The 14114-nt window shown below is 41.8% G+C and overlaps 1 protein-coding gene across 1 annotated transcript; it reads right to left on the minus strand.

Annotated features, from left to right (window-relative positions):
- Nucleotides 1-1361: 1361 nt before the first annotated feature.
- On the minus strand, nucleotides 1362-3594 carry LOC132098561 (antigen WC1.1-like). The gene is made up of 7 exons (XM_059504634.1): nucleotides 3530-3594; nucleotides 3272-3470; nucleotides 3132-3214; nucleotides 2895-3082; nucleotides 2258-2584; nucleotides 2047-2124; nucleotides 1362-1948 (listed from the first exon to the last, which is right to left on the minus strand). Exons 1-7 carry the CDS (start codon nucleotides 3592-3594, stop codon nucleotides 1617-1619), a joined length of 1272 nt encoding a protein of 423 aa, XP_059360617.1. The 3' UTR covers nucleotides 1362-1616.
- Between the last annotated feature and the right edge of the window lie 10520 nt (nucleotides 3595-14114).

Consider the following 14114-nt stretch of genomic DNA (forward strand, 5'->3'; position numbering starts at 1 on the left):
CTTCTACAAATTCACACATTCATTACATTCAGAACAAATTTGAAATACCTATCTTACATATAATATTTTGATTTAAAAGTATATTTTATACTGCTGTAGAATAAGAGAGTGACACCTGTCTCACGGTCTGGTTTCAGTCCGTCAGTGATGACATCATCATAGTATCCCGGTGTGATTTCCTTCACCATCTCTTCTGCATCAACACACAATATGTTTGGATACAAAAGGCTAAATATGTCGTTGCTGCAAATCATAAGACTGAAAATGTATTATATGTCATCTGGTAATGAATCATGTGATCAATTTAAAAGGTCACTGACCTTTTAGGCCATTGGCATTGATGACATCATCATAATATGCAGTATTGAACTCTTTTGCTAAAAAAGGAGAGTAGTCTGTTCATATACAAGTAAACAGCAGGATTTGAATAGTATTGAGTCATTTATCAAATATAATATGGAATTACTAGTTACAGTTATTCATTATAAAATTATTATTTTTTTTTTTGTAAAATGTGGAATGATTATGCGCTTCAGCTCTCTAACCTGAGAGAAGCTCATTAGCATCTTCATACCCAGAATGCAGTTCTTCAGAGATGAGACTCCCTGTTAAAAAAGAAGAGCAGAACAGAAACATGCTCATTACAAACAGACTGAATCCTCATTTCCTTTCGATTATAAAACATTGTGTTAGTGACAACACAACAAATTACTTTATTATTTAAAGTATTGAAGAAATAAATCCCATGGTGTTTAGGCCTATTAGCAAACTTATGAACCCATTTCTTACTTCCAGAAATATACACAGGAAGAGACAAACACAGACACACACCTGCATCTACTGTACATGTACAAACATATAAGTCCCTGTTTATGACACTCTAAAAATACACACAGGAAGAGATGCTGACTGACACACACACACACACACACACACACACACACACACACACACACACACACACACACACACACTCTCTCTCTCTCTCTCTCTCTCTCTCTCTCTCTGTCTATCACACACACACACAAACATGCACCTGCAGCTCTGTGGTTCTCTGTCAGGAATTCTGTGGTTTGAAGCAGGAGGTTTAACAGGACTAATAATAGATGAACATCAACTGTCTGACAGACTATTATTAATGATATTAAATGAGATTAATGGCTCATGTCTCACCCCTCTGAGTGAAGTGATTGTGTCTGTGTTGAATCTCCTCATAAACGGCCTCAGACATCGTCCTGTGTCTCCTCTTAGAGAGAGCTGTGAGTGTAGACAGACAAACCTGCTGTCAGTTCACAACACATGACTGATCACACACTGAATAAGACACAATATGACAGTCTCTGGATCTCTCCTACCTCTCCTCATCACTCTGTTCTGCTGAATCAGTATAAGCAGTGGCACTAAGAGCAGTAAGAGCACAACTCCCAAAACAATCACAAGCACTGGGAGAGACACTGGTGGAAGAGTTTGTGGAGGAGAGACTGATGTTGAGCGCACTGGAGGAGAAGCTGATGATGTTGTGTCAGGAGTAGTGGACACTGACACATCTGGCAAAACAGACACAAATACATTCAAATTATGAATACATAAAATTATCTAAAATTGAACATTATTCCTCAGTGTTTGTTGTGACCTGCACAGGTGAGTCCAGCGTGCTCTTTGCGGAAGCAGTCAGTGTTGTTTTTCAGAGAAAGAGGACAGTCCCACAGGTGAATCTCATTCCCTCTGCACTCAACTCTATTCAGCCACACAACACCTTCACCAGCACCAAAGACTGAATACCCATCAGCCCTCAGTGCTGGTCCACAACCCAGCTGCCTGCAGACCACCTGAGCATCGCTGATGTCCCACTGATCATCACAGACTGAGCCCCACACAGCGTTATGATACACCTCCAGCCTCCCAGAGCACCGGCCGTCCCCTCCACTCAGTCTGAGAGGAACATGATCTAAAACACACACATCATCACTGACCAGCTTCAGCACAACCTTTACAACAAAGTTGTTAAAAGTGGTTAAAATAATAATACAATTATAATAAACTTACTTGAACACTGTCTCTTGTATGGAGATGGTGAGGTAGAACATGTCAGAAAACTCTGAGGTGACTCACTAATCTGATGCTCTGAGATTAAAACGTTAAATTTTAATAAACCACTAAATAAAACAAAATAATTAAAAGACAAAAAATAATCATATTTAAACAAACAAAACATGACCATTTCAAACCAACTTAAAGCAGTTAAATATCATCTTACTTGAGCAGGTGATTTTGGCCACTTCATTATCACAGTCATTCTTTCCCCAGGGTGAAGATGGACACTGCCATAAAGTGGAGTCATGTCGTCGACATTTAAGATTATCAAGCCAGTTATGAATCTTCAGTCCCTCTGAATTACTGGGTTCACTGCCAGATCTTCCACAGTTCAGCTCTTGACAGATCAGACTCGTTGTGTCTCTGTCCATCTGGTTGTAACACACATTACCCCAGGATCCATTGTAGAAAACCTCCACATTCCCTTCACAGCCCTCAGTTAACCTGATCTCTTTAAACTCTAGATGGAAAGGGATGTGCATTAAAATAACTGCAATTCAGGTAGTGCTTATTTTGAAATAAATAACCAAAATAACTGATTAATTCAAGGCTGATTCATGCTGATTCATCAAAAATATTATGGTATCCTAATGTTAATGACATGATATGCTATCGGCATTTGCAACATGCATTAGCCTTAACAATACATTAACGGAGTACATTTCCTCTTAGTTATCGTAATACTGTTACTGACATTTAACCTTGGCAACGTATGTTATCAGCATTTGCAACATGCATTAGCCTTTTGTTGGGGGAAAAATTACATTTCTGGAGAGCATTTCCTCTAGTGTACTGTTTACCTGAGCACACGACTCCTACATCTTCCTTGTGTTGACAGTCATGTTTTACCCAGCCTGGAGAAGAGCAGCTCCACAGGGACGTCTCATTCCCCTCACACTCCACCTCATCCAGCCATATGTGTCCAGAACCAGGACCAAACCAGGCTGGTACCGGCTGGTTACTGAGGGCAACTCCACACTGCAGCTGTCTGCACACCACATGAGCATCTTTAATATATCCCAGGAGTCATCACACACTGTCCCCCATGAGCCGCTGTGAAAAACCTCCAGCCTCCCTGCACAGTCTCCCCCAGAACCCACCAGCCTGATGGACCCCCGACCTGATATTCAGAGAAAGAAAAACACATTTTTTGATCACAAACAACTGAAGAATCTGCCCAGATGTTGTTCTTCTCACCAAGGCAGGTGATTGACAGCTGTTGTGTGGAGCTGCAGTTGAGAGTTTGTGGAGATCTGCAGTTCCCCAGGTGAGCTTCACTCCCAGAGCACTGGAAGCCCGTCACACACTCATGACTGTGTTCAGGACTGGATGAAGAGGAGCTGGAGAAGTTCAGCACAGAGCCACAGCCCAGCTGTCTGCAGACCACAGAGGATTCAGTGAGACTCCAGGAGTCCAGCAGAACTCTCCTCCAGACCTGATGGATGAAAACTTCCACCTCCCGCTCACACTGTCTCTCTCCAGACAACCGCACCAGACCATCATGAAGAGACAGAGAGGAATCTGAGTGAAAGATCTGACATTTTACTAAAATACTGAAAATGTGTTAAAGACTACAGAGAAACATTTATTTAATAAATATTATTTATATCTTTATTACATTTTACATAATTAATTTCAAAACCTAAATCACACTGCAGCTTATATTCAGCATCAAAACCTGAACCTGAACACAGTAGACACAAGCACTGATGACTGACTGCTCACTTACTGAAACTTTAATTTAAAATAGTAGATTTTTTTATAAATGTATAAATTTAATAAACTGAGCAGTTTAAAGTAATTTTTTAGAAACAAATGTGCATAATATTAGGTGGATTTTACCTAATCATGATGTTCTAATCAAAAGCACAATAAACAGTGTGTTAATAAATTATCAAATGAACTGGACTGATTGTGTACAACAGCAGAAGGCTATTCAGATATGTAATTAAAATTGGTATCTGTTCTAAAGATATCAATTTACCATATTAATTAATTATTTACCAAATTAAAATGAATTTATCATATCAAAGACATTTGTATATGTGTCCAGCAGATGGAAGCAAAGCTCTTATTATAAAGAGGAGCAGACGAATTTTGTCCTTGTCACCACAAGGAAATTTCTCACTTTTTTACAGACAAATAATAATAATAATTATAATTGATTTATTCACAGCCACAAATATAATTTATTTCATGTAGAGCTCATTTCACATCACATTCAATTTGCTTTTTGTCTCCTGCTATAATATATTCTAACACTCAGACTGATGTAAATACACTGTAGCAGTGAGAGATATATTTCTCATATTTTCATTCATTTTTTTAATAATCATCTCAAAAGCAGGGGCTGGACACCCAGGGAAACAGAGGCCAGACAGCGTGACATTACCCCCTCCTCCACGGAGCAGCTACCAGATGCTCCACCCGAACCCAAGAAGAGACCAAGGAACACAGAAACCAGGAGGGAGGTGGAGCGGCGGAGTACCAGGGGGAGGGACGGAGGGCCAGGTCCATAGAGGGAAACAGAGAGAAAAACAAAAATAAGGAGCCCAGGAGGGAGGTGGACCGGCGGAGGTTCAGGGGGAGGGAAGGAGGGCCAGGTCCATAGATAGAAACAGAGAGAAGAGTAGCAAAAACAAAAACAAAACACAAGTCCAGGAAGGACATAACGTTCAGTCCCCAGGGCCGAACCGACAGGGCAGGAATCCAGAGAGGAGCAAGGTGGAATTGGAGCCCTACGGTCGAGACAGAAGCCCACCAGGGCAGCGCAGAAAACCACCACATCCGTGCGGTCGAGACAGAAGCCCACCAGGGCGGCGCAGAAGACCACCACATCCGTGCGGTCGAGACAGAAGCCCACCCGGGCGGCGCAGAAGACCACCACATCCGTGCGGTTGAGACAGAAGCCCACCCGGGCAGCACAGAAGACCACCACATCCGTGCGGTCGAGACAGAAGCCCACCCGGGCGGCGCAGAAGACCACCGCATCCGTGCGGTCGAGACAGAAGCCTACCAGGGCAGCGCAGAAGACCACCACACCCGTGCGGTCAAGACAGAAGCCCACCGGGCGGTGCAGAAGACCACCGCATCCTCGCGGTCAAGACAGAAGCCCACTAGGGCGGCGCAGAAGACCACCACATCCGTGCGGTCGAGACAGAAGCCCACCCAGGCGTCGCAGAAGACCACCACATCCATGCGGCCGGGACAGAATCCCACCCGGGCAGCGCAGAAGACTACCATATCCATGTGGTCGAGGCAGAGGGCCACCTGGGCAGCGCAGAAGACCACCACAGTGGGATCGATGACACAGGAGAGCAAGTCTGGTTAGGCAAGTCTGAAACAGAGAACATGAACAAGTTAAGGGTGGCCTCCGTGGCCACGACAGGATCAGTCGAGCGCTCAGAGAGTTCGGCTGAGACGTGACGAGGCTCTGGGCCCTGACTCTGGAGGGTCAACGGTGACTAGCCCTGACTCTGGAGGGTCAACGGTGACTTGACCTGACTCTGGAGGGTCAACGGTGACTTGACCTGACTCTGGAGGGTCAACGGGAACCTGACTTGACTCTGGAGGGTCAACGGGAACCTGACTCGACTCTGGAGGGTCAACGGGAACCTGACTCGACTCTGGAGGGTCAACGGGAACCTGACTCGACTCTGGAGGTCAATGGGAACCTGACTCGACTTGGGCAGTGGCGCTGGGCCGGCGGCCATCTTGGGCAGTGGCGCTGGGCCAGCAGCCATCTTGGGCAGTGGTGCTGGGCTGGCGGCCATCTTGGGTAGTGGTGCTGGGCTGGTGGCCATCTTGCGTTGTGACGCTGGACTGGTGACCACCTTGTGCTGTGGCGCTGGGCTGGCGGCCATCTTGCATCGTGGCGCTGGGCTGGCGACCACCTTGTGCTGTGGCGCTGGACTGGCGGCCATCTTGTGCAGTGGCGCTGGGCTGGCGGTCCTCCTGTCTGTAGAACCCGGTCTAGAATCGGCCATCCCACCGGGAGAGACAGGTGTGGCTGGGGTATTCCACGGAGACCGATGTTGTAAATAAAATACAAACTCCCAGAAATTAAAGGCATCCAACTGCTCCATATCAATTTGAGGAACCGGGTCATCCAGCCCGGTATTGAAAGTGTCCTTTAGGGCCGCATCAGTATATCCCATCCCCTCAGCTAGGGACCAGAACATTTGTGCCATGGCACCCACCTCATTGCCCTCTGGGTGGTTAATTTTAAATATTTCGCCCTCCGCTGCACCATACTGGCTGGGGAACGGGAATGAAGTCCCACACCGCTGGATCTCGACATTGATGGAGTCCTTCTGTTACGATCGGAGACCCAGGGAAACACAGGAGACAAGAGATCCAATCGCAGTGTGGGTTTTACTGGGTAAAGGCAGGCGTACACGGTGCGATTTTTGCTGTCGTACGAGTTCGAATGCGATTTTTTTCAATCGTGTGGAAATCGCGTATGCTCGTATGATCGCGGCTCGTATCATTTGCGATGAATTACGAGCCGAGCAGAGTGGCTTACTAGCACTTCCCGACCTCCCGATCATTTTTAAACATGTCTAAAAAGTTTGTGAGCTATCGGTTTGAATTCGTGACATGTGTGCGGTTGAACGAGCCGATTTGTTGATTTATCTGAAGTTGACCAATCACGAACTAGGAAAACCACAGAAGAAGAAACATGAACAGGGCAGCGCCACGGCGAATGTGGACTATTGACCAGGAGGATAAACTCGCTGAAGTCTGACAGGAACAGCGAGCACTGTATGATGTTTCTAGCAACGTGTACCATGCTTTTTAGTTCTCTCTCTCTCTCTCTCTCGCACGCTCTCTCTCTCACACACGCATTATGTAGTTTACAGGGACTCTCCATAGACGTAACGGTATTCTATACTGTATATCCCCATACACTACCTCTATCCATTACGGAAAATGCATGTTTAAAATTTCTATTAAACACCGTATAGTATTTTTTTAGGGTGTACTCACACTAGGCACGGTTGCCATGAACCGGGCCAGAGTACGATTGTTCCCCCTCCCCACTCCCCCTCTGGCCTGCACTCACATAGGAGGGTTTCAGCATTCGTGCCGGAGCACGCTTACGTCATTATGGTGCGCGACGGATTCGGGATAAACAGGAAGAGCGGCGCTCTCTGAACACAATGGAGTCCATCGCTCTGTTTTCTTTGTGGATAATTTTGTGTCGTTTGGTCCACGGTGGTCCACAGCCCTCTCACAGCCTGTTGTTAAACAGATGTGTCGCCTTAGTGGCGCAAAAATTTTCACGTAATCGTGCTGCTCGTATGAGGAGGTTTGCAAGGTACCAGCTGAGCTTTTGGAACGTCGCAAAACCGTGACGCCACGCGTCCTGTTCCGTACTCCAGCACGGTTAGCGCTCACACTGCATGCGAACCGCGCCCGAGTCCAACTGAACCGTGCTCTGGCCCACCTCTTCCAAGCGGGCCAGGGCCGGCCAATCGAGCCGCGCCCGGGCACGGTACGGAGCACTCACACTAGTCAAACGAGCCGCGCTTTGGTGGTCAAACGCACTCGGGCACGGTTCAAACTGGCTAGTGTGAGTACACCCTTAAAGCCATTTGGTTTACAAGGGCACAGAAATTGTCCTCACAAACCATGTTTACATTGTAATACCTATTTCAGATATTTATAAACCTACAAGAACACACACACACAGGGTGACCAAACGTCCCGGTTTCCTATTGCTGAAAAATAACATGTACATGTAGGAAACAGTCACGGCTTGTATCAATATTTTATAAGCAGTTATGGGAGAGGGAGAGCAGTTATATTAGGCGCGTTCGACTTGAAGCAGCGCTGCACAGAATGACATCACCTGTATGGCATCAAAGTACCGCGAGAGCGATTTGAATGCTTTGGATATGTGTGCTTTCTTAGCGCTCTCGCGGTAACTTTAATGTCATACATTCTGTGCGTGCAGCGGTGCTTCAAGTCGAACGCGTCTATCAACTTCGTGCGATTGCTTCTGGAATTCGCAGGTTGTAAAATCGTGTCGTATATCATCTCGTCCATACGATTTTCAGATAAACTCACTCGTGCGGTGTGCGTGGACATACGATCTTCCGACCATCCGAATTCGCACCGTGTACGCCCGCCTTAATCCAAATCAGAAATCAACAAGCAGGGGTCAAAACCATAAATCCATCCAACAAATAAACAAACAGGGAAGGAACAGGAACGGGAACAGGAACAGGAACTCGGAAGACAAGGAACTCGGAAGGCGAGGAAACTGGGGGTGGGACAGAAAGGACTCCATGCAGACAATCAGAAAAGGACTGGCTAATATAGGGAGGATAATGACTAACAAGTGAAGACACCTGAGTGCAATTAACAGGAGTGCAATTACTGTGATGAAGGGACAAGGCTTTGTGGGAATTGTAGTGCCTACAGTGAGGTGCCTATGGGGAAGTGAGACCACTAGTGGAAACTCAGGGAAACAGAGGCCAGACAGCGTGACAAGGGCCCCCGGGGGATCAGGGGGCCCCATCAGATATTCGCTCCAGTGTGTATTTGTGTTCTAGAGAGCGTCAATGTTTATATTTACAGCGTGTTTTGCAGCGTTGAGCAATTTAACCAATCACAGACATATCTGTTGACTTTCTGAATGCCAGATGTTTAAGTTTGAATCCACACATTAATATATTTATATGCTAACGATTTATTCTGCCTAGAATTAGAAAATCTGAGCATATCATACTAGTTCTTAGGTCTTTACATTGGCTTCCATTTACATTTAGGATTGATTATAAAGTAGTATTATTTTTTTATGAATAACTCAATTGCTTACATTGCAGATGCGTTTATTGAATATAAAACGATAAACAGATCATTAGGAACATGTCAGTTAGAAATACAGGGTTCACTCAAAACAAGGGGAGTTTTCTTTCAGCAATTATTCAAGTTATCCATCCCTGAGCACATGATCTAGTTGGCACAGTATTCTATTTGCTTTTTGGACCACTCTTTTTTTCCAGAGAGAACAGAGATCATTAAGTTGGGTACCAGTGTAACCGCACTGGGTTGTACATAATAATTAACTCAAATGATATAGGGAATTTGGGTAATTAATCAGGAATATGATTAATAAATATATATCATATTACAGTTGCATTAAAATTATTGAAGATGAAAAAATAGGTCAATTGTATATATTAATAACTCATCACAAGGCACTGTAATTTACTAATTAATATTTCAATATTCTATTCTTCATATCAATTGTTCTGATATCTTTTACTAGAAATTAATGTAAATCAAACGTGGTTCGTCCAGCAAACGGCCGTAAGATTTGTTTTATTAATTCTAAGTAACGCTATCACTTCCTATAATTCCAGGACGAATAGTTTCTGGCCATGAAACCATTCTCCTGTCCTTATAAAATTTATATTACTTAAAAGTAACAAATGAGCTTTGTAGCTAAGATCGGCATTTCATTGACTTCGTAACATGAGCAACTTAGACAGACAATCTGGAGTATATGGTATTTAATAATTGAACTAATAATACATCAACTACGATTTATACAGAGTAAATCTGGGCTTGTCCTCTCTGTGTCCGGGCTGCTGCGGAATCGCGCATATTTGAAAGTTCAAAGAAAGCAATGTTTCAGAGTTTGTCTTCCTCGTGTGGAGAGGCGATTAGGTGAATAAACTTAGTAAAAAAAAATAAACAAAACAACGAAAACGAAAGCTTCCGAAGGAGTCATGAGAATGGCTGTCCTCTCAGCCCCTGTGCTGAGGGGGACGGCGATAGGAGCGCGGCCCAAGGCCGCGCCGAGGGACGAGCAGCACGTACGAGAAGAGCGCAATCAGAGAAGAGAGAGCAAGCTAAGAGAGGGAGGAACTTCCTGGGTCAGTCCTTATAGCTCGACTGGTTCACGCCTTTGTTCGCGTGAACAACCAATGAACGTCCGCGATCTGAAGCGGGAAAAAGTTCCTTTGTCTCTGAGGAAACACCCATTTCGAGTGAGTTATGGTACAGTCGAGTTCAGCAGTTTTATTCCAGCAAGTTGGTAATTCCAGAATAATACATTTTACTGTAGTTTCCTATTTATGAATGTTTGATTCAAAGCAACACGGTTAAATAGATACCAAACACGACAGATAAAAGTATACAGAACACAAAGTTACATTTCTATGTAGAACTACACACATTTAAAATTTGATTAACACATGATAAAATTGCATATACTCCAATTTGATATGGGGAGACATCTAAGCACAAAAAGAGATACATTCAATACCTTTAAAAGGTAAATTTTTTTCTTTCCTTACAAAAATCCCAGCGAGAGCTGGCTTCCCTGTTTCTCCCAGATGAGGTCGTAAAGTTTTTATGACATGGGGGAAGGGAAGGGTTACCAACAGCGCTCTATTTGGGAACATTAAAATTAGGAGAAACATTTCTAAATCATAAGTATCAACTTATACTCTTCACATAACAAGGATTAACCATTTATATGCAATACACAAACCTATTCAAAATACACATTATTAAGGATTTACATGATGAGTGTAAGATAAGACATTTGTGGGTGTGTGTGTAAGTTGAAAGGAGAGTTAATTTCTCCTTTGAGGCTGCTCACGTGACTTTAGAATGTCTCATCCTGTGTCGTAAATAATTTAAATCCAGCCAGGCTGGCGCCAAGCATTTAGCTTATAAAGAGTTGGGTTTATATGCTTGGATTCAAAATCTACAAACTTTGGGGTTTGCATTGTTTTGGATTCAACGAACCGTGATTCATTAGTTCAGAACCCATGAATCGATGACCTGCATATCCGTTACACCAGTAACTTTTTAGCATACTTAAACAATGTCGCTCAAACTCTTTTTGTCTTTCGCAGCTAAACCATTATGCAATTATGCCACACATAGTTGGAACCAGCTTCCAGAAGAGATCACTTGATGACTACCGAATTGTTAAATGAATAATTGAACTGGATCATTGAAGTTCACGCAGCAAAACTATAACGAGATATTAACATCAAAATAAAATAAGAAAAAAAAGAGCGCTTGATGAAGTGAATACTTACCTACAATCAACCAAAACGAACCTGTGAGAAGCTGTAATGTTGTGTGCTTGTGCAGCTTTGAATGAGTAGCTACTGCAGGTAAGGACAATTTCCGACCAAACGAATATTAAAAGAATCATAAATTAGCAGGACATAACCATGTTTCCATGTATGACTGAAGCATTTGTGTAGATTAAATTGCTGTGACGTCACACAACAGGTAACTGTACTTGTTTTATATTGATTAATAAAACATAATCTGCACTGGGTTCTAATGTTCTGTTAAACATTATTAAGTCATAATATGTTGTAAACGTGGAATCGTGGATTATAGTGAAGATGTATTTTAAACTTCTTACAGGTTGTTAAATTACACATATCTCAACACTTATACAGCCTAATAAATGATGCAAATAAAAGTAAAATGCCCAGCAGACAAGCAATATGCATATTTATTTAGTGGTTAAAACACATTTTATCACATATTAATAATGGTAACTTATTTTAATTATTATTTTATAAGTTAGACTATTTATTTATTAATTTTTTCAGCATTTATCCACTTACAAAACTCTTGTGCTTGTTGCAAATTCTAAAAAGTGTTATTTTTATTTGCTATTAACAAGGCCAAAAAAATACAAAACTTTTAAAGGCTTAAAAGATTTACTACAAAAGAGGGGGAGGGGTATAAAAACCTGAGTTTTAACATATCAATATCAATATCACTCAAACTTTGTTCAGATTTGTTGAACCGAGGCAGTGGATGATCACTGAGCTGAATGCAACATGTCTTTGTTTGTCTCCTCCTCCACATCACCATAATCTGTTATTAAATACAAAATATTAAATCATGTCAAATGTTGTTATTGGATGCATATTGGAAAAATTAACTAAATTAAAATAAAGCTGTTCATATAATGAGAATAAAAGGGTTATAATAACTTACCCAATGGGTTTCTCACATCTTCACTGACACTCATCACATCATCATACTCCTCCTGAACTCTTTCTGATCAAGAATGACAGAAAAACATGTCATATCAGTTTATAAAACACTTTATCTCACCTTTTCCCTTCAGTGACTTTATTACACAGAACACACATCTGAGGCCTAGTCCACACATACACTGGCATTTTTATAAACAGGAGTTTTTCCTATGTCTATAAATAAATATACCGTATATATATATATATATATATATATATATATATATATATATATATATATATATATATATATATATATATATATATCGTGTATATATATATATATATATATATATATATATATAACGTATATATATATATATCGTCCACATGAAAATACAAAAACACGCTATGAAGTGCTGTCAAGAGATTAGCCAAAGTTGCCAAACCATCAGGTGGCGATACAACCCTAACAATAAAGCCTTGCTGGCCAATCAGAAGTCTGACCAAAGTGCAGACTGCGACATCACAAGCTAAAATCTCTCCTGCTACACAACAACACTGCAATCAGAGTTTCTGAAAATCTTCACCCTGCCAGGAGTTTTTAAAAAGGTTCACTTTCAGTGACCTGATACTGTGTGTGTGTGTGTGTGTGTGTGTGTGTGTGTGTGTGTGTGTGTGTGTGTGTGTGTGTGTGTGTGTGTGTGTGTGTGTGTGTGTGTGTGTGTACAAATGACCAAACCACACAGAAACAGCTGCAGTTTTGAAAATACCCATGTTAATGTGGACAGGGCCTGATACTTCTTACATGTTTCCTGTGTGTTTTCTGCCCTTGTCTCACCCATCTGCTTGTTAGTTCCCATAGTAACTCATTGGTCCCTTTTGTTCTCCAGTGTATCAACCTTATTTTTCCTGTAAGAGCGTGCTTATGGTAAATTGTATGTGTCTGGCTTATGTCTCATGCTGCTTGATTCTGCAAACTGGTGTGTCTTACCTTGTTATATAAAAAGTTGTGACATACAGTCAAGTATGTTGATCCATACTCAGAATTTGTGCTCTGCATTTAACCCATCCAAAGTGCACACACACAGCAGTGAACACACACCCGGAGCAGTGGGCAGCCATTTATGATGCAGCAAGTTTAGCAGTTGGGGGATCGGAGCCTTGCTCAAGGGCACCTCAGTTGTGGTATTGCCGGCCTGAGACTCAAACCCACAAGTTTAGGATTAGGAGTCTATGGAAGATTATGGGTAGCGATATTCAATTTGGAATGTAATATGTAAAATGACAATGCAATATGTAAAATGGCAATGCATTTCTGTATTTATATTTACATTTTCCAATACATTTGTGCAATGTATGGTGCAAAATGAAAATGAAAATTAAATTACATAATTTTCATTTGCCATTTCACACACATTTTAATTTTAATTTTGCAACTTATAAAGCGTTAAAATTAGTATTCATTTTACATATTAAAACTAGTGTGTGAAATGGCAAATTAAAATTATGTAATTTCATTTTCATTTTGCACCAAACGTTGCACAAATGTATTGGAAAATGTAAATGTAAATACAGAAATGCATTGCCATTTTACATATTGCATTATCATTTTGCATATTACATTCCAAATTGAATATTGCTACCCATATGCTTCCATAGGAGTCAAACTCTCTAACCACTAGGCCACGACTTCCTCAATGTATAATCTTAATTATGACCACACTGGTTTGAAGTGCATACTTTTTACCATTTACTACACGTTGTTATTCTGCTCATTATTTCCCTACAGCAGCTAATGAACCAAAAGTCTCACACATTCACAGAAAATTAATTTTGTGTCGAAAAATAATGTGGATAAATGATCCTTGTGTTTCTCTTGTGCTTTGTCAGCTGTTGAATGTATTGGTGTTTGTTTTGCCTGTGTTTCTCTTCCGTGTGTTACTTCTATTAAACTGCAGTTAGATCTGATCTCAGCCAGCTTTCTCCAGCACATCCCAATACTCATGTAAATATGTGAAGGGTGATTAAAAATGTAGCTCTGTG

This window comes from Carassius carassius, chromosome 22 (genome assembly GCF_963082965.1).
Source record: "Carassius carassius chromosome 22, fCarCar2.1, whole genome shotgun sequence".
Lineage (NCBI taxonomy): Eukaryota > Metazoa > Chordata > Actinopteri > Cypriniformes > Cyprinidae > Carassius > Carassius carassius.